Genomic DNA, 22,499 nt, shown 5'->3' with positions numbered 1-22,499 from the left:
TGTCATGCATTAATATAGGCAAACAGTGTATTTCTTTCTTTTAGAGAAAGGTTTTCGCATTAGATAGAAGAGCATCTATCTATCTGTCTAATTAAGCATCGAGCTCTCTGCACAGCATTTTAATTGTAATTGACTATATATATATATATATATATATATATATATATATATATATATATATATATATATATATATATATATATATATATTTAGTGTATCTATCTATCTATCTATCTATCTATCTATCTATCTATCTATCTATCTATCTATCTATCTATCTATCTATCTATCTATCTATCTATCTATCTGTCTGTCTGCCTGTCTGTCTGTCTGTCTGTCTGTCTGTCTATCCATCTAACCATTGACTATGACTAGATGTCATGGCTATACTGACAGCTCCATGCTTAGACATACCAGGCAAACAGACAGACAGACCAATAAATAAACAAATAGATGGATAGATAGATACCTGTCAAAAGTTTGGAAACATGCAGTCTTTTATCATTTTTGAGACTCATGCATGTACCATTTGTTTATTTGCAACAAACGACGTAAAAGGCATAAACACAGAATTGGACAGTGGAATAAAGTTTCAAATTTGACATGTTTGACTTTGGTAGAAGAACTTATGCAAGATGGAAAACAGGAGAGGAGATGTTTCCAGACTTTATCACACCCACAGTCAAACATGAAGGTGGAAGTTCATGGTCTGGGGTGTTTTGGAGCAAAGAAGGACTTATTCTAGCTGAAAGAAATACTTACCCAACATGGCTTACATAATTCAGCACCATGCAATTCCATCTGGACTGTGGCTAATATGATCCAACTTCATACAAGGCAAAATCCTGAAGCATATGTCCAACTCTGTAAACGTTATTTAATAAGCAAACGCTTCAATGAAATGTTACCTATCATTGAATGTCCTGCCTGGTCACCGTACCTAAATCCAATTGAACTTCTCTGGGATAAACTGTATCACAAGATCAAAAAGAAAATTGCAAGTAGTTTAGAACCCTGGTTCCCTGAGGAAATGAGATACTGCGTCAACAACGCTTTGGAAACGCTTCTGTGTTGTCCATGCTCGGAGTCACATGTGTAATCCATTCAATGGAAAGCATGGCGCCACCGGTGGGGTGACTTCACAACCTGAAAGCTATAAAAAGCGCATGGAGTAAAGCCGGCACTAGCTTCTGTAAGGAGAAGGAACCGCTGCAGGGAGAATGGCATGGAGATGCAGCGTCACCTTGCGGGTGGATGGAGCCAACTCTTTGCCGAACTGTGCCTGGAAGAATTCCAGCATTGAACCAACTGTAGTTAACTGCAGTTAACTGGTCCAATTATACACTGAACAAATGCCATCTTGAGGCATACAACCTCTTCGTGGTTACTACTGCACCCCTCTTCTTGAGAGAGGAGATCGCTCCTGAGAGGTCTCCAGAAATCCCGGAAGCAGCGCGATGGGGTTGGGGGAGTAGGGGAGAACTAAAGGGGACAGTGCGACATCTTTAGAGTCGTGAACAGGTCTACATGAGCCCTGCCAAATCTCGCAGACGCCCCTGGTGGTTGTATGAGACCACTAAGGTGTTGTCCTAACGGATCAACACATTGTGACCTCTGAGGTCCGGTAGGAAATGCTTTATTGCTAGAAGCATGGCCAGCATCTCTCGCATTAAGGTGTGTGACAGCAGATGTGGCCCTTCCCATAGACCTTCGGTGAAGCGGCCACTCATGACCACTCCCCACCCCGCAAGGGATGCATCCATCATAAAAGTTACACGATGACCGGAAACTCCCAACACGGGGCTCTGAGACAAGAACCTGGGATCTCTACAAACATCTAACGCATGAAGGTCTCATTGCGTGACCTTGATTGTACATAGGGGATTGCCCCTCCATGAGAACCCTTGGGTCCTAAACAACCACTGAAAGGGGTCTCATGTAGAGGAGGCCAAGTGGAATCACATTGAACGCTGCTGCTATAAGCCCGAGCAGTCTCTGGAACTGCTTGACAGTGAGTGACTGCCCTTCTCTGATCCTCCTGATGGCCGTAAGAATGGACGCTATGTGGACAGGAGATAGCTGCGTGTGCATAAGGGTCAAATACCATATGACACCTAAATAAGTGGTTCTCTGTAATAGAGAAAGCACACTCTTTTTGGCATTCACCCGAAACCCCAGCTCCTTCATGTGAGCGAGAACGACATCTCGATGTCGGACCACTAACTGCTCAGATTGAGCTAATATCAACCAATCGTCGATATAGTTTAAGATGCGGATGCCCTGAAGCCTTAGAAGAACCAGAGCCGCATCCACACACTTCGTGAAGGTGAGGTGTAAGAGGGCAAGACCAAATGGAAGGACCCAATATTGGTACGCTTCGGGCCTGAAAGCAAACCTCAGGACCTTCCTGTTAGAAGGGAGGATGGATACATGAAATTATGCATCCTTGATATCTACCGTGACAAACCAGTCCTTGGATCTGATCTAAAACACGACCTGCTTCAGGGTCAGCTTATTAAATCTGAGTCTCATAAGTAAGCGGTACAGCTGGCATGGATCTAGGATAGGAAACAACTCTCTGTCCTTTTTGGGAACTATAAAGTACCGGACTCCCACTAGCACCGATGTGCTATGAAGGGGCTTGGTAGGCAGTGTTGGGGTCTTAAGGGACGATTCGACACCCGGGGAGGAATAGCTAGCCAGTGTCTCTTTAACCCGGGGCATCGAATTTTTCAATAAAAATAAAGTGCAATAAAATGCAACTTTAACATAATCAAATTATCGAGTTTGTTGCATATAAACAAAAGGAACATGCATGTGTCTCTTAAAAGAAGTGTTAATTTAGAAGTGTTTCCAAACAAGTTAGGTAGGTAGCTAGATAGATAGATGTTTACAAATGTTCCACCAATGTGTAATTAATTTAAAATCCAGATTACTGACAAGCTGTATTTTTATGGATTTTTAAATGGATGCTTTGTAAAAAACTACCATTAATCAAACATTTTGTGCCAGCCTTACCAAAAGAACAAGAACATCATACTTCTTTTTTTAATCATACTGATTGTGTTGGTGAGATTTAAATTATATCCGTGTCTACAACTGTTTTATTGCACGAGGACCACATTGTGAGTCAAATGCACATGCTCAGAATGCAAAACGCACGTTCTGATAGTAAAAGCAATCAAACAGAAAGGTTTACATGGCTATTATTCTTGTGTTTAATGGATTATTGAAGGGATTTTTTCACCTCGCCTGACTGCACTGGAATTCCATTTGGATTGGTCTTAATTGGTTTACTTTAGTCTTGTTGTGCTATATATGTGAGCATTTCCGCATCTGATTGAGCTATCACTGAGATTATTACTAAGTTATTGATATATGTAAACATGAAGTAAACAGCTCAGTTGGAATAAAAAACATTCATGTAAATACAAATTATCTTTAAGATTATCTTAATCTTTGCAGGTAAAACATAGAGACTGATAGTTACCCCATGAGAAAAAAGGGGACATTTTTCTAACAATACAGGAGCATATCAAAGTGGGCCTGAATTATAACTGAACCATGATTATTTTGTCTTTTTCTCATACTTTTGTCTGGCTGGATATGTGCTCTCTTTTGGTACATGTTAATATTCACATGCTGAATATTAACAATATCCCAGCAGGCCTGGTGATGTTGTAATTTGCTGGGATGTGACTAGAGCTGACCTACACTCGAGACCCTGTCCCTAGACAACCTGTTCGCATTCACACATATGCCGCCTATCAGGGCCAGAATGATTAAAGGGAGTAAGTCCTTGCATAAGATGTAGAAATGTCAAGAATACTCATGATAGGATGGCACACAAAAGAAGATTAGCTTGAGACAGAGAGGCTTTATGGTATGCTAATCATGCCATTCTCCTTCCAGAGTCTGGACAGAACCCCTTGCTGATGTTCAGAAGAAGAAATAACTGCTTAGACTATGAGGAGGTGCACTACCTTTTTTTTTTTTCCATTCGCATTTTCCAGCTTTTCTTCATTTATTTCTGTTTCCGTTACCTCCTTACACTTTTCCTTCTATTCATGTCTGGGAGCTCACATAAATGGTACTTGTGATGAGGTACTTTATCTCTCTAGTTATTGAATGACAACTAGCAGCATTGGGTTGAAATTCAGCCAGCAAAACTGCTTTGCATTTTAAATGTCTCTTTTCATTACTTGAGGCTGTTGTGTATACTTGTGACTGTCAGGATAAAGGTGCCTTGCAGAACATAAAAATTTCCCTTCAATTCACAGCTAAAGGACTAAAATCTTCCTAGATTTTTCACAAACAGGTCCTGAGACTTTACAGATGTGTGGACACGCTATACAATGCTTCTCTGACAAATAGCTCTATATAAGTTATATGGTTTGTGAAATATATTGCAAGCACTTAGGCAGAATGTTGTATTTTTTAAGCATCATGAGTTTCCACAATCATTTTCTGAAGGTCATGTTCCATCATTTTTTACATCAGGACAGAACAAAATTGCGTGCGTGTGTGTGTGTGTGCATGCGTTCCAAGTAAAGACTTTAAATTTAGCATATGACTAAGAATTAATAAGACTCTTTAAAGCAAAGCAGACTTTTTAAACATACTTAAATTAAAGGGTCTCTTAGGAATGATCTGTCAAATACCCCTCAAAAAAGAAGACTTGCTTTTAAGGAGCCCTGCAAGAATCGAGATGAATTGAATTTAATTGCACATTAAATTGGTGGTAATGGAAAAGGATTGATTGGTTTTTCTATTATAAAGTTTCAAATGTACCGGTGTAAAAGCCTTTGCCCTTTCATAATGGCCTTTTACAATTTTCATATTTTGAAAACCAAAAATTGGTCATATAAGATGAGAGAACACTAAAATGTGCAGTTTGTTTATCATCTGAGGTGCATTGCCTGCATTGTGAAAGTTACAACTACAACTTATTTCAATACATGAGTTATATAGAGGATGCTTATAGGCAAACAAAAGGCAAAATCTGTCCGTCATTAAGATTATTATTAAGAAAATATTGCATCTTCAGTCTCTCTTTCTTTCTCTCTCACTCCCGCTCACTCTCTCTCAATCTCTCTCTCTCTCCATCTCCCTCTGCCAGTAGAGGGGCATAATAACAGGTGGAAATGCTCCTTTTAGACCATGTTCCATTTCAGGCCATGTTCCCATCATGATCATTACATGTGCTAAAGCGTGCATGTTCGGGCCCAGTGCTCACAGGCGTGATTGGAAGTGCTTTTTTTTTTTTTTTGCTCTCACTGTGTAATCCCGGTCTATGTATTATGCAAATATATCTAGCAGACTGCTTGATGATCCCTCTAATGACATGTAGTGATAGTTTGTGGAATAACAAAGAGATTTGTTGCATATTGTTTGTCATCAACTGACAGTAGAACACTGTTTAAAAGTCATTTAAAAGTTACATTTTTCGCACATTCTTTAAAAGCTTACTAAACACATAAATCAAATTAGTTTTTATGTTGACTTAAGATGTGTTTTGTTCATTTTTCAAATGTGTGTCTGTGTGTGCGTGGGTTGTGTAACTGCGCATGTGTGACTGTCATCATCTCCTTCACAACATGCCTCAGTTTGTTTTCTGTCATAAAAGGAGCTCTGTACTTTATGACGAGTTCTGAAAGCAGATGTGAAGAGAGACGACAGTTCTTTGTGTTGGCTGTGAGAAGGGAAATCATTTGCTGCTACCCAGTGTATAATTCCTAGCAGAGGAGCAGCTCGTTTGATGTGCAAAATATAAAAAGAGAAACACACTTGGGCTGTATTGCTTTACTGATGTTTTCATTCCTTTCTTTTTTAATGCAAACAAATATATAGATTTTTTTTTTTACCTTATCTGATTGTGAAGAAAGCAATGCATGGTGGCAAATTACAAGGACAGCATTAGAAAGACTTTTTGACATTATTAGAGTCTATAGTTTTTAATGCATGTTCAGTGACAAATAGGCTAATTCAGGTGAATTCTTATTTTAGATAATGTTAATGTAATGCACTAAATGTAAAGTGGGTTGGACATTTTTTCAAATTTTATTTAAGCACATTAAAAAATTCACAAGATATGTTTTTTATAATTTTATTATGGAGAATAACCCCATTAACATGTCAAATGTTTATGCTTGCTAATTTGACAAAATTGCATCACTAGCACATTTTGTATTTTAGTAGGCAAAAGTTTATTTTTGTTTTGCCCCTAATGGTGGACTAGGGACTATCTCTGTTTGTTTGTTTAATAATGATTGTTATTTATTAATTATTGTCAATTAATTATTAATTAATTTGTTGTTGTTTATTAAATGTAAACTTAAATCATAGTCAAATACAAGACCTTTTTTTTTTTTTTTATTTTTTTTTTATGAATTTGAAATTCATCCAGTGTGCTGGATTTTGGCCAGTCCAAACAAGCATGTTTATGTTTTTACACCACTGATCACAGGACTTTAATCAGTTGCTGAATAAAACCGCTTACTTATATAACCAGAGTTCTGATAAGGAGCTTTAAAATGTATCACATAGATTTGTACTTCAAAATCTAATGATATATACACATCATATGACCACTTTGCCTAGACACACATGTCATACCCATACAGATAAGAGAGCTATTGGTATTTTATTAAGTCGTATTTCAGTGGTAAAAGTAAATACATAACTGTAAAAGCTAAAATATAAAAAAAACGTTCTTTCGGCTTCTCCCGTTAGGGGTCGCCACAGATTTGGCACGTTTTTACGCTGGATGCCCTTCATAACGCAACCCTCCCCATTTATCCGGGCTTGGGACTGGCACTAAGGCTTGTGCAACCCTAATAGCTGGGGTTGGTATATGATTACAGTTTTTAAAGTCGACGCTTACCCAAAGAAAAAAGTCAGATCTGCTGAAGTGTTTTAGTACAGTTTTGTATAACTAAATATTAAATTATGAAAGAAGATTAATAATTAAACTCTAGGTTTAAATGGGTTTTACTTTGAATAGTAAACTGTATACAGCTTATGGGTTTTTTTTGTGTTTTTTTAAGCTGGCAACATGGGACCCTGTCCATGGACTAAATGGAACCTTGTCTGACCGGAAACTGGAGAACAACATGCGTGGAGTGGTGCTACGTGTTGTTACAGTCCTGGTAAGAGCATCTTTTTAACATTATTGTAGAAGGTTATCTGCATAAATAACATACAACTACTACTAGATACAACTATGTTCTGTTTATATTGTCATCTGATGTCACTGGGTAAAATCCGAAATTTGTTGTGGTTGTTTTCTCATTAATAGTAGCAGAGAGACCCCGCCAAGTCCATGAAGTCTCTTGTACCTTTATTGAAAGGCAGTTTGGTAGGCTTGAGCGTGGGATTTGAGGATTAGGAGCTAGCTGCATATTGAGATTTCAGTACTTCTATATTGCCTCCAGCACAGATTTGAGTGAGTCCCCAGAGTTTGTTAAAGATTTAGTTCTCTGAATTCTTCATATCCCCGCTTTGAAGTCAGTACATGAAGAAAGATATGCTGTCTCTAGCCTATGTCTCACTCTTTCTCTAGGCTTCTATTAGTGCTTTTTGTAATATGCCTGCTGAAAATATTAATGATATGTCAGTCTGACAAAATGCAGAGTGCCTATTTGGGAAAAGGCACCAAAAAACAGTAAGTAATTGTTTCCAAATGATGACTCCCTCCCAAGTGTAATTGACCTAAACAAATAAATACAAATGACACACAGACATGCACATATAGAAAATCCTCAGGACAGAAAGTTACTAATTATGTTAAAAGTGGCCGAAGTTAAGCCATTTATAAGTTCATTTAAAAGTTTTTAAACACGTTGAGCGCGAGCAGAGCCGAGCCGAGAACCAGAGCACGATGAGTGCGAGCAGTGCCGAGATCCATACCGTGGATCTGAGAGTCGGTAACACACGCATGGTCGGGAGGCCGGAGGTGAGAATAGTCAGGCGGAAAAAGGTTGGTTACTGAGGGTGAAATGTTACAGGGGAAAATGCGGGAGAGTAAACAGGGCAAGCCTTGAAGACAATCTGCCACTGATTGGAGGTTTCAAGCATCCTTATATGTGTTTGCAAGATGGATGCCATTTCCACGTAGCAGGTTGCAAGGGGGCGGTTCCCTGGTGGTGGAGGTGGCAATGCCGGAAGTGCTAAAGCAGGCTGACAGAATGTTCGCTTCTCCAAACTTTTAGCTGAAATACTTTGCCATGCCTCTTCTAAAACTTGCCAAAGATGTTCTTTGCTATATTTCTAATCTGACCTTGTGATCCAGTTCATCCATTAGCGTTTGAGTAGGATTTAGGTCTGGTGACATTCCATGATATATAACACTCCAGTCGACTGTTTGCTCTATAAATAAAGAGTAGTCCAATTAGCCACAGTAGATGGAATTGCAAGGTGTTGAAATATGGCATGGTAGCCATGTTGCTTCAGTATTCCTTTCATCCGGAATAAGCCTCCAACCTTCCCTGCTCCATAATAACCCAAAACCATTTAGCTTTTACCTCAATGTATGACTGGTTTTGAGGCAGTCTAAAAACATCTTTTGGTGTTCTCTGTCTTACATAATTCTTCTGTTAGGGCCAAAATTGTAAATTTTTGCCTCATCTGTCTATAGAACTAATTTTTTTATTTTTTCCTTTCACCTAGTTTGCTGAATATAAACAAAAGGAACATACAGTTGTTTCAAAAGGGATGTTTCAAAATGTTTTTTGTTTCTATAGCACTTATATATACAAATACATATATATTTATATAAATATATATATTTATATAAATATATATATATATATATTTGTTGTTGTTATTTTGTGGACAATAAATATATCATCATAAAACCCAGCCATTATTGTTGCACAAGCCAGTGCACTCTTAGTGCCGGTCGCAAGCCCAGATAAATGGGGAGGGTTGCGTTAGGACGGGCATCCAGCGTGAAACATGTGCCAAATCTTTCGATTTCATACCGGAACGGTCGAGTCCCGGGTTACCAATGACCGCCACGTGGAAGGGCAGATGGTGGTAGATATTGCTAAAAGGATACAAATGGCAGTTGTGAACACTTATTTTAAGAAGAAGGAGGAGCAAAGGGTGACATATAAGAGTGGAGGAAGGTGCACACAGGTGAATATGTTCTATTTAGGAGATGCAACCTGAAGGAGATTGGAGACTGTAAGGTGTTGGCAGGGGACAGTGTAGCTAGACAGCATTGGATGGTGGTCTGTAGGATGGTTTTGGCATATGAGGAGCTGTATGAGAAGTTGGACACTAAGGAAGGAGAAAAGGATTTATACAGATTGGCCAGGCAGAGGGACCAAGCTGGAAAGGATGGAGATAAAGGGTGGAGATGGAAATGTGGTAACTAATGAGGAGAGTGTGTTGAGAAGATGGATGGAGTATTTTGAGCAGCTGATGAACGAGGAAAATCAGAGAGAGAGAAGGTTGGATGGTGTAGAGATGGTGAAGCAGGAAGTGGATAGGATCAGTAAGGAGGAAGTTAGAGCAGCTATTAAGAGGAAGTGGAAAAGTCAGTAGGACCAGATGGCATTCCGGTAGAAGCATGGAGATGTTTAGGAGAAATGGCAGTAAAGGTTTTAACCAGATTGCTTAACAAGTTTCTGGAAGGTGAGAGGATGTCTGAAGAATGGAAAAGGAGTGTGATGGTACAGTTTTTTAAGAATAAGGGAGATGTGCAGACCTGCAGTAACTACAGTGGAATTAAGTTGATCAGTCACACCATGAAGTTATGGGAAAGAGTAGTGGAAGCCAGGCTGAGAGAAGAGGTGAGCAACTGTATGGTTTTATGCCAAAGAAGAGCACCACAGATGCCTTATTTGCATTGAGAATGTTGATGGAAAAGTATAGGGAAGGTCAGAAGGAGTTGCATTGTGTGTTTGTGGATTTAGAAAGCGTACAACAGGGTGCGGAGAGAGGAGTTGTGGTATTGTATGAGGAAGTCAAGTGTGTCAGAGAAGTATGTGAGGGTGGTGCAGGACATATATGAGGACAGGTTGAAGGATTGGACAGGATTATAAATTAGTTTATTAGAGGGACAGCTCATGTAGGACGTTTTGGAGACAAGGTGAGGGAGGTGAGATTGAGATGGTTTGGACATGAACTGAGGAGGGACATGGGGTATGCTGAGGATGGAGCTACCAGGAAGGAGAAAAAGAGGAAGACCAAGGAGGAGGTTTATGGATATGGTGAAGGAAGACATGCAGGTAGTTGGTGTGATAGAGACAGATGTAGAGGACAGGGGGGTGTGGAGACGGATGATCCGCTGTGGCGACCCCTAATAGGAGAAGCTGAAAGAAGAAGAAGAAGAAGAAGAAGAAGAAGAAGAAGAAGAAGAAGAAGAAATGTATCATCATAAATCTAACATTGTATTTTAGAAATCATGAAAGTATTTTTTCCAGTAGTGAATTGTGATATAATACTTTAATCAGATGTTGTATTGACTATCACTAGTTATTCTTTTATAATACTTTTACATTGATAGAATGCAGTGCATGCTGCCACCAAGCGAGAATTAAACTAAATTAAATCTGTTACTCTTAAATGTATGCTTCACAAACGACTTTAGGGCTTTTTCATACTCTAGTTTGTTATTTGTGAGAAAACAAAACGCTGCTATGATTATATCAGAATCTTACCGAACCTTCTGTTCCCCTGGTAAAATTGTTTAAGAAAAAAAACAAAACATAATCTGCTTGTTTCACATGTATGGGGTACTAAATTGCCAACCACTTTAACAATATATTAACAATAGATTATTAGTATTTTATATATTAGAATCATATAAGTGTGTGTGTGCGCGGATGTGTGCGTGTGATAAAATGCATATAATGTGCATATTTAAAATAAAAAAGCATACACTGCTCTTCCTGATTATTGTATGTTAAATATGTCATATTGTGTTATGTTTGCCACCATTTATAAGGTGTTCTGTATCCATATTATTCATCCAGAATACTTTACGAGATTTTTTTTTTAAATACTGAATTTGATTTAAGTCACTAATAGTTTCAGAAATGATGTTTCATTCAGTTCATTCATACAGCCTTAATTCTTCTTTCATTTCAATCATACGGCCTTTTCTATTCCTTCTTTAGTACAAAAAAGACTTAAGGTTCCCTTTCAGGAACTCGAGCTGCGTCGATTCCAAAACGGTTTGGAAACGCGCCCAAGTGCACGCTCTGAAATAATGTGTGTAATGAGTCAGAAATTGGACACTGGCCGTCACCGATGGGGTGACGTCATGACCAGGAAGTATCAAATGCATATGGAGTGAGGCAGCATCAGCTTCTGTTTGTTCATGAAGCGCTCTGTGTGTTGTGTTGTCTGTAATATCATTTAAAAAAAAAGAAAATGAAAGCAAGCAAGAAAGTGAAGTACACTTTCTGGCTGTGCCCCCGCTATATTACGGAGGGATATTCACAGCTTTCTCTCTGCGATACCAGAGTCAAGGAGCTTATGGAGGTTGTAACACGTGCCATTGCCAAGCTCGATATAACTTGGCCGGCTCATGAGCAGAAAGTGCTTTCATCCAGTAAATTAGATGAGCACTTTCTGACACCAGTGTCACAACCTCTGCATCGGGGTCTTCCCTTCTCCGAGGTGTCCAGGTCATGGGTTAAGCCTTTTTCGGCCCGCCCTTTTACCCCCGGTTTCATTGTGTATTCCCACATAATGGGGTGGAAAGAACATAGGTTTGAGGCAATGCCACGGGTTCCCGATCTATGGCTGCCCTGGTATCCACACAAAGGCACCTGTGGCTTACTCTGTCAAAGATGTCTGATAGAGACAAGGCTGTACTGCTGGATGCCCAGCTAACCTCTTCTTCTACCAGAAGAACCTCCCACGCCGCTCAAATGGGGCTGCTCGGCCGGGCGCAGCCCCAACCACAACCCTCCACCTCCCATACAGGTGGAAGGTACAAAGACTTCAGGGTTCTTGGTGCTTCAGGGCACAGCCAGCTCCAGCAAACTCTCTCTTTGGTCTCCACCCGGCATCGTAGTGGTCCAGGAGATATCGCCGCCTCCCTCAAAGACCTTAGAGTCGTTTCAGGGCACTGCCCTGGCTCTTGGCATACCAGAGGTCAGATACCCACATGAAGGTGTTGGGGCTTCGGGCTGAACACCGGCAGGAGTGTGCTTTCATCATTACAGAGAACCACCTATCTCATTGTCATATAGGATTCGAAGGGGCAAAACCTTCTGCACCATCAAGGTCACGTGGCGATGCCTATGTGCCTTAGATTTTTTGAGAGATCCAGAGTTCCTGTCTCTAGGCCCCGTGCTGGGAGTCCCCGGTCGTTGCAAAACGCTAACAATGGATGTGTCTCTCATGGGGTGGGGAGCAATCATGAGTAGTCACTCCCCTTGAAGTCTGTGGGAAGGGCCCCATCTACTTTGGCACATCAACTGCCTAGAGATGCTGGCCGTGTTCTAGCTTTGAACAACCATCAAGGAGGTCTGCGTTTACAAACCCTGTGCAGGCTGGCGGACCAGATCCTGCTGTCTTCCTGTCTCCCATACGGTTTACATCCTCAAGGTTACAGGCATTCTATTCTCCTCCGTTCCAGGCCCCAGACCAGGAAAAAATGAACCAGCTCTGTTTGGTGCATGCACTGGACACCTACGTCCACAGTATGAGTCCTTGGAGGAAGACTGATCAGCTAATAAACAGACTCTGAGCAGGTGGATTGTTGATGCCATCACATCATCTTATGATGACCTTAGACCTTTAGAATGATGTATATTTAACCATGGTTACTTTTCTCCCTTTTAATTTAGTCTATTGCTAAACATTAACACCTGAGAACAAGGGGATATTGTCGCACGGGCGAGGCACTGACGACTAAGGGGTTTAAAGAAAAATTACTTCTTAGCATATGCTTTATCCAAGAAACAAAAAAACTACAGCTGAGCATGCTTGCAGTAGAGCATTGCACTTCCTGAAATCAGCTGTTTAATTAACTATTAGCTTGCGAGCCATCGTTGCCTGTGATATTGTTTCGGCACTATTCGCTGACTAGCCTCTAATGATCTGAACAGGCTTCTGAGGTCTTTTTTTTTTTAAGAGGGTCAGAGATGAATTTGGCTCCAAGGCCATTAAATGATTTGTAAACAAGTAGCAGTACTTTATAATCAATTCTGTAATGAGCTGGAAGTCACTGTAAGGATCTGAGCATCAGATGTGCTGGTCTGTTTTTGTTCTGGTATGCATTTTAGGCTGCATCAATGATTTATTTATTTTTTTTAATGATGGTCCCCTATTCAGTTTGTTTAGAAAATAAATATGCATTTACTTATGCTTTGTGAAAGGCTGATTTAGTTACTGCTTTAATATAAGTTCTAAATTAAGATCCAACTTTTATGTGAGAATTTTGCTGATGTCTGACAAGGTTTTTTGTCTTTACGATCTAGAGCTCAACGAGCCATACTGATTGATTGATGTGCATATAGCAGATCAGAAATTGTTCCAGAAATTGTACATGATTTACACACATGAGGTAGAGTTTGCACAATTAATTAGTAAGAAGCAGTATTATAAGTATAAGTCCATCATTGATATAACCACATTATATCACAAAAAGGTTCCCATGAAGTTATGAGAAAGAGTAGTGGAAGCTAGGCCTGAGAGAAGAGGTGACCATCTTTGAGCAACAGTATGGTTTCATGCCGAAAAAGAGACTACAGACGCATTATTTGCTTTGAGAATGTTAATGCAGAAGTAAAGAAAGTTACTGGTGAGGAAGTCAGGTGTGTCAGAAAAGTATGTGAGGGTGGTGCAGGACATTTATGAGGACAGTATGACAGCAGTGAAGTGTGCAAGAGGAACGACAGACTGGTTCAAGGTGGAGGTTGGACTGCATCAAGGATCGGCTCTGAGCCCTTTACTGGTTGCAGTGGTGATGGACAAGTTGATGGATGAGGTCAGACAGGTGTCTCCGAAGTGGAATAAAAGTCCAGGAGTAAGACAAGAGTACATGTGTTTGAATGAGAGGGAGGGCAGTGAAGTGGTGCGGTTGCAGGGAGAAGAGGTGGAGAAGGCGGAGGAGTTCAGGTACCTGGTGTCAACAGTGCAAAGTAATGGAGAGTGTATTAGAGAAGTGAAGAAAAGAGTTCAGGCAGGGTGAAGTGGGTGGTTAAGAGTCGCAGGAGTGCTTGCTTATTGAAGGGTATCTGCAAGAGTGAAAGGGAAAGTTTATAGCACTGTGGTGAGACCTGCAATGTTGTATGTATTTAGAGATAGTGGCATAGACTAAAAGACAGGAGGTAGCGCTGGAGGTAGCAGAGCTGAAGATGTTAAAGTTTTTGTTGGGAGTGACGATGATGGACAAGATTAGAAATGAGTTTATTAGAGGGACAGTGCATGTAGGAAGTTTCGGAGACGAGGTGAGGGAGGCGAGATTGAGATGGTTTGGACATGTGCAGAGGAGGGACATGTCATATATCAGTAGAAGAATGCTGAGGATGGAGCCACCAAGAGGGAGGAAAAGAGAAGGTTTATGGATGTGGTGAGGGAGGACATGCAGGTGGTTGGGTTGAAAGAGGCAGATGTAGAGGACAGGGGGTATGGAGACGGATGATCCGCTGTGGCCCCTAATGGAAAAAGCCAAATATAAAGAAGTCATGAAAAATGAGTTGAAACAACCGAATAAATTATACTTTTTAAATCCAATATTGACTATTTATATATGAATACAAATTTATTAATGGTACCACTCTTCAACGTCTATGAAAGTACATTAAAGGAGATAGCATCCTAATCAAAGAGAGATGTTTATTTCAAGGACAGTTTTTTATATATAAAGTTAAAGCAAATTAAGTTCATCCATTAAATTAATTAAATTAAAGAAAGCTGTAAACATAGCAGATGTGTGCTGGGTCAGATTATTCTTCAATCTTTGGGTACAGCAAAGAAAACCTATTAAAGAAAATCATTGTCATTATTGTCCTACCTTGACAATTCAGAATAATAAGCTAAAAATACAATAAAATCCTTTACATCCTGCACAAACATAATGATTTCATTACCTTTAGCATTTTATTTGGCGAACTATAGTTGTTTGTACAATTAAGATTTGACAGCAAAGAAAAAAAGAAGTGGAATTCTTCTTTAGTCCACATTATCTCTCAAATGATTTTTTTCAGCTGATAGGGAAGTGCATGTGTTTAAAACCATTTGTATAGATGGCATTAAAAACATCTGTTCAGAAAAATATGGCACCCTAGGAAGCGTGAACTACACAAAGACGTTTTGCATAATCTGATTTGGACTTAGGTCACAGGCTTTGAATATCGCCCAAATTAAACTTTTTCTCTTTCATTTCTTGTGCCAAATAAAATCTCTGTTTTATCTTTAAATAATGCAAAAGACACTTGACACATTCAGTCACTCGTTGTATAGCATTGTAGTAGTAGTAGCCTGTGGTTTTGTAGATATTAGATGAAAAAGTAGGTATGTGTTGTCTTCATTAAGGATTATTGTAGATTTAACCAGCTTTTCAATTTATAGATCTATAAGTTTACAAGTCTACAAATAGAAAACAGTATTAGAATTAACACACACTGTCAAGAACACTCATTTTTTATAATATATCAAAAAGTAAGCTTTCAATGGGCAGATTTAGTGCTTTAATGAGGCCAGAAAACAGACTGGAAATTGTCATACTGTAGTTATCCCCCCACAAAACCTGTGATTTAAAAAACGCTTTAAACCTTTTGTCTACAATTATTGTAGACAAAAGGCTTAAAGCGTTTTGTCTACAATTATTGTAATATTCCTAATTATTTGTAATTTGTTACAGTTTTAAAAAGTAAGTGGTTTGCTACTGCTTTATCCCAAATTAATATACATATATTAATGTTGAAATAATAGTATAGAATGAATTTTATCATAGAGTGATTCTTATTATAGAGCGAAGCATTGGGAAGTAAAACTGAAATGAAAAGTCCCAACGAAACAGGTTTTTTAAATTAAAAAAAAGTAACACTGTTCACTGGTTCAACTATAATGAGGCCTAAAATTAAGGTCCTATATTACTGTGAATTGAGTTGTGAAGTTCAAAGCTTCAGTTCTGTTCAAACACTCATAATTAATAACACTAAGTTATTTAAAGCTTACTCTTGCACTATCCAGCTGTTGACCTATTGCCTTTCCATAGAGACCAATGAACTCATGAAATATTTAAGTGGAAAATTACCCTTTCCAATTATAATTCTTTATTAAAAACACCTCCTATGAGTCAGGGAATAAGGAGAAAGAAAACAAATGTTTGATGAGTTCCCAAGTTCCCTGCAATAAAACAATATTTGTTTAAAAAAGAAGGGAGTTTGCCCTCATGGGAAATTTTGTCTTTTATAAATTGAAGCTTCACATAAATGGAAAAAAAAAATTCACTCTTGGTGGCAGACAGATTAGTCACAGAGGTCTTGGAGGTCCATGAGTTCACTGGATTTAACTGAGTGCCCCAATGACTATGGTGTCAGGATTTATAGCCATGCTAACATGTAGTTTCTGATAGGCAACTGAGTCGAGGGTGTGGAGCTGCTCAAGACATTGGCAGACTGGCAGGGAAACACTGCTACTGCCATGGAGCTTGTCAGCATCCCGCTAGCCCAGTGCTATTCTTGTCTGCATCACTGTCACTGTGGGTAAAAGCAGTGTGCCAGAGAGAGAAAGAGAAAGAGAGAAAGAGAGAAAGAGAGAGAGAGAGAGAGAGAGAGAGAGAGAGAGAGAGAGAGAGAGAGAGAGAGAGAGAGAGAGAGAGAGAAATAAGATCAGCAAAATATCCTGAGAGAAACAGATCCCAGGGATAAGCCTGATTTAGGAGGAAATGCATTGCTATACACATTCAAAGTCATCCATATGTGAGGAAACACTGGAGAGTAGAAGAAAAAAATGATCAAGACATACAGTAGATCTCTGCACTTCATGATCCTTTGTACAATATGGTAATTATGTATATACCGTTTAACTTTGATCTAATATTTGCATGATAATGTTTTGCCTGTGACAAATTTAAATCTCAAACAATTCAATGTGTATATTAATGTAAGAAATTACCAACAAGAAGGGATTTAATGCAAGCTTCCTCCCACTGGTGAATTCCACATGTTAACCTTAGATGAAGGATAGATGATGCTAGAGTAAAACCAAATGGCATACTTTGAAATGGCCCAAAGTTTCAATGGAAGTGATAGTAACATACGTCAGCATCTCCTCTGAGGGACTCTGATAGATGGCGCCTTTTGGCTGCTGTGAGCCTTGGCATGCATGTCCACATTCCCACTAATAGCTTATTGAGCGAGGTGGGCCTGGTGTGGATTAGAAAGCACTGGCTTAATGTGCAGCCAGCATACAGTCAATAATGCCTTCTCTGAGATAAATCTGCCTGACATTCCCAGAAACTCTCCATTTATCGATAGGGATTTATTAAAGCCAATATGAAAAATAAGCAGTGAAGTATTGCTTTTACTGGCGCAGTCACTGCCGACCACACAGCAGTGGTGAGTACAAGGCGTTGGGTGATATGAGCTGTCATGTAAAAGAGGGTCCTGGAACATTGTGTGCTGTCAGTGATGCTTTAAGTAATTCTATTTGTTAGTGAGAAGCATTGTATTTAAGATCGATTTTTGTGGCACTGAGATTAAAATTAGAGAACATAGTTATGCCTTAAAGGTGTGGGCAATAGCAAATGTCTAAAAAATTTGCAGTGGTGAGAAGTCTCGGGGTACTCAAGTGTAATGCTTTATATACCGCCAGTGTATCATTGTTAGTGATTCAAAATATTTTAGTGACTTGATAGCAAATGTATATGGAATTTGTTTTCTGACGGAATTTTATTATCTTTACCACTGATTGGAGGTTCAAATCACATCTCTGTTCAGTATTTGTGGAATTTGGTTGTTCTCCTCATACTTCCAGAGGTTTCTTCTCTCCCTCAGTCAAAAAACATGTTGTAGACTGTTTAGCATTTCCAATTAGCCGGTGGTATTTTTGTGTGTGTTATGTGTGCTATGGGTTGGCACCCTGTCCTGGATGTCCCCTGCGTTGTAAGGTTTCGGATAGGCTCGAAGCTCCTATGCAACCTATTGTTGTATATGTGTTTTTAAAATATGGAGGGTTGGATGCATGGGTTTTTGGCATGTGTCTATTAGTTTAAAACTACTTTGTAATTCATTGCAAGATGTGCCTGGTAGAACATCTAAAATCATTTTTACCACTTATAGAACAAGTTGACAGAAAATAGATGAGCTTATTGTGTCCCTTTTTGGAATTTGATTAATTTTGATATTAAGATATCTTAGTATTGTGTTAGAATAGACGTATTGTGATTATGGGTGTAACAAATAAGCATATTCTATATAGATTATTTGGCACAAGAGTCTTGATTTAATACATCTACATATCAACAGGCTTCATAAAAGGTAGGTTATTTGTCATAAAGTACTGTTTACAGTATGTAAGGTGCAACAAACATTTAACTTAATCAAGCCCACATTCACTATTCTGAAAAACTTACATGTATATACTAAATATATATAAAACACTACAGCTAATACCACAGACATGACCACACATCTGTACCAACATCACCCTTTTCTGCCAGTAAGTGGAACCAAAAGAAAATACAGAGCCACCCACCTACCCACACACAGAAACAAATACACAATGTCAAGTTGGTTTTTACTTCCATTCCTTAGTGCAGCTTATAGACATTGGAATGAAATGTCATTTCTCCAAGACATACAGTAGCAGTGCAGTCACACAGTACACTGGACTACATAAAGTGCACCTCCCTGCCAGTTAGAGACAAGTGCAACATATAGAATAAATACTCAGGACAGTAAGTACACAGGACAGTGCCTATCAAATAAACAGGACAACAGGACAGTGGTGCTTGATAGGACTAGTCCAAACAATTGTCTGGAAAGACTGAAGAGCTTGCAGCAGCAATATCAAGTCAGAGGTAGAAGTAAGTTAAAATGAAGGGTTTCATGACAGTTAAAAGTGTCACATAGCAGATGTGCAGTCAAGATTGTACAGTGGTAAATGCTGGCATGGTTTTAATGAAATCAGGTGAGTGCTGAGAGGCTGTAGTGTGTTGTGTATCGTCACTGCTTCAGGCAAGAAGCTGTTGTGGAGTCTGGTTCTTATACATCAGTGGTGAGTAGAGGGTTCATGTGGTCAGAGATACTGTGCAGTTCCAGTATGAGGCAGTGAGACATTTCTCTGCTTATTTAATTACTGAGTCAATCACAGCAAAAAATAAATTCAACAGAGTGATTGGAAAATTTTAGTTGCAGATACAGTATGAGATTCAAAAACACACCTATGGCTATTGACAGCTGCTTGTATTGTATGGAACTTAAACATTATTAACTAGTCACACCGACCAGGCATAATATTATTACCATATAACATTATGACCGGTGCGTGAATAACACTAAGTATCTCTTCATCATGGCACCTGTTAGTGGGCGGGGCAGAGATGGCAAATCACACATCCTTCACTCAAGTAGAAGTAAAAACTATTGATCTTGTCACCAAATAGATTTAAAAGCCTGGTTTAAAATTGTTAGAAGTAGAAAGTACAGATTTCTGTGTAAAAATGTAATGAGTCTAAGTAAAAAGTTGTCAAAAGAATAAATAGTAAATAGTGCTGACAACAGAAAAATCTACTTACAGTTAGTACAGTAACAATGTATTTGTACTTTATTACTTTCCATCTCTTGGAGTGGGATATATTAGGCAGCAAGTGAACATTTTGTCCTCAAAGTTGATGTGTTAAAACTGGATCTCCAAAAATGCAGCTCTTGTGGGATGTTCGCGGTCTGCAGTGGTCAATTGTTATCAAAGGTGGTCCAAGGAAGGAACAGTGGTGAACCGGCCACAGGGTCATGGGTGGCTAATGATCATTTATGCACGTGGGGGGCGAAGGTGTTAATGCTCGACAGGCCAGGATTGTTTTGGTTGCAAAAGTGGGAACAACACAACATTAGGCAGGTGATCATAATGCTATTCTTGATCGGTGGTCATAATCTTATGCCTGGTCGGTGTATTTCTTACCAGACATTATATCCAAAATCTTATCCAATATACAAAAAGAACAAGCAGTAACCAGTGTGAAAAGTGAGTACACAATAAGAACAAAAGAGTGTACTGGTGTATGTTTTTATATAATAAAACATGCAATAATTTTACTGCTAAACAAATACATAGTAATTATTTGTTGCATAATAGATATATTAAATGAATGTTTGCTTCCAATAGATATTAGCAAATTGAATTACTTACCAATATACTTGGTAATTGCAGATTGATTTTAATTATGACTTCAGTGGATGCCAAAGGTTTGATTAAGATAATGTATTTTATTTATTTGTTTGTTTGATGCAAAAGTGAGACTGGTTTTAAAGAAACTGAAGAAAATTAGGACCTAGGTCTGAAAAGACTTTTAGTTTATTGCAGTTGCATGTCTATCTAAATAAAATAAAAAGTGTTGTTGATCCTTTAAATGCAGTTGTTTCCTCACATAAAGTTTTTATTTGCTTCCTGTTGTTGCTTCAGTCTTTTGCTTTTTAATCCATTTTCACCAGACTGAATACTTATAGGTATCAATCCCGAACAATATATAAAGATTATGATTTAATAGATTGAATGATAGAAAATAATGTCTTGTAAGCACTTAAGCACATTTTGAATGTCTTCCAGTGTGTTTTTGAAAGAGACTTGGCAATAGATTTAAGATTATAAAAGTTGCAAAGTTGCCTTTGTCTTTAATGCAAATCAGAAGCCAAATTGAAGATTACTTTATCTCTTGGGTTAAATCTTAAACTCTAAGGAAGAGTGCTGTCTCTTACAGAAGCCATCATTAAGCAAGTGCACTCTGCAGAAACATAAAAACCAAATAATTTTTCATGGGGAAAAATAAAATCTTTTTCTGATTGTTTGAGTTGGAATAAAAATGCTTTTGCCCTGGCTCTGTCATCCACTTCATCTGACAAGCTTTTGCATTAATTAAGCTGAAGTGGTATCTTTACTGGAGTATATTTTAAAGGCATAAAATAGAAAGTTGTTAAAGGCTAATTGTTTCTGACTGAACACATCACAGTTTTCACATCACATTATGACCCTTTTTCAAATTAATTAATTTATTCATTTTTAATAAAAATAAGAAAGGATTTTTTCTTTGTTTCTTTTTTTGTTACACTATGTATTTGCATACAAAATATTTAGATACTGTAGTTATAGCTGTCAAATGTAAAATAATAATAATAATAAGTACTAATCTCAACTACACTTCTTCTTCTTCTTCTTTCGGCTGCTCCCATTAGGGGTCGCCACAGCGGATCATCCGTCTCCATACCACCCTGTCCTCTATATCTGCCTCTTTTACACCAACTACCTGCATGTCTTCCCTCACCACATCCATGAACCTCCTCCTTGGCCTTCCTCTTTTCCTCCTACCTGGTGGCTCCATCTTCAGCATTTTTCTACCAATATAATTCATGTCCCTTCTCTGCACATGTCCAAACCATCTCAATCTCGCCTCCCTCACCTTGTCACCAAAACATCCTACATGTGCTGTCCCTCTAATAAACTCATTTCTAATCTTGTCCATCCTCGTCACTCCCAACGAAAACCTCAACATCTTCAGCTCCGCTACCTCCAGCTCCACCTCCTGTTTTTTACTCAATGCCACTGTCTCTAATCCATACAACATCGCAGGTCTCACCACAGTCCTATAAACTTTCCCTTTCATTCTTGCAGATACTCTTCTATCACAAATCACTCCTGTCACTCTTCTCCACCCACTCCACCCTGCCTGCACTCTTTTCTTTACTTCCCTAACACACTCTCCATTACTTTGCACTGTTGACCCCAGGTACCTGAACTCCTCCACCTTCTCCACCTCTTCTCCCTGCAACCGCATCACTCCACTGCCCTCCCTCTCATTCACACACATGTACTCTGTCTTACTCCTACTGACTTTCATTCCCTTTCTCTCCAGCGCATATCTCCACCTCTCCAGGCTCTTCTCAACCTGCTCTCTACTCTCACCACAAATCACAATATCATCTGCAAACATCATAGTCCAGGGAGACTCCTGTCTGACCTCGTCCGTCAACCTGTCCATCAACACTGCAAACAGGAAAGGGCTCAGGGCCGATCCTTGATGCAGTCCAACCTTCACCCTGAACCAGTCTGTCGTACCTACTGCACACTTTACTGCCGTCACACTGTCCTCATACATGTCCTGCACCACCCTCACATACTTCTCTGACACACCTGACTTCCTCATACAATACCACAACTCCTCTCTCGGCACCCTGTCATACGCTTTCTCTAAATCCACAAATACACAATGCAGCTCCTTCTGTCCTTCTCTATACTTCTCCATCAACATCCTCAAAGCAAATAAGGCATCTGTGGTGCTCTTCCTCGGCATGAAACCATACTGTTGCTCACAG

At 39.1% G+C, this 22,499-nt stretch overlaps 1 protein-coding gene and 1 long non-coding RNA gene across 5 annotated transcripts in view; one reads left to right on the top strand and one right to left on the bottom strand.

The window, feature by feature from the left end:
* Positions 1 to 22,499, bottom strand: part of LOC310732916 — a 302,995-nt gene that overhangs the window by 26,778 nt on the left and 253,718 nt on the right. The window lies entirely within an intron of this gene.
* grid2 (glutamate receptor, ionotropic, delta 2) overlaps positions 1 to 22,499 on the top strand; it is a 469,599-nt gene that overhangs the window by 348,527 nt on the left and 98,573 nt on the right. For all 4 annotated transcript variants that reach the window (XR_014535572.1, XR_014535573.1, XM_083553625.1 and 1 more), the window contains exon 9: positions 7,047 to 7,148. Coding sequence is in view for 2 of the 4 variants with exons in the window: in XM_083553625.1 (XP_083409751.1) it covers positions 7,047 to 7,148 (102 nt within the window). In the remaining 2 variants the exon portion in view is untranslated. The remainder of the gene's footprint in view (positions 1 to 7,046; positions 7,149 to 22,499) is intronic.

The sequence above is a fragment of the Silurus aristotelis genome (assembly GCF_946808225.1).
Source record: "Silurus aristotelis genome assembly, chromosome: 11".
NCBI classification, from domain to species: domain Eukaryota; kingdom Metazoa; phylum Chordata; class Actinopteri; order Siluriformes; family Siluridae; genus Silurus; species Silurus aristotelis.
The sequence above is the reverse complement of the archived record's forward strand: the minus strand, read 5'-3'. Positions and strand labels throughout refer to the sequence as shown.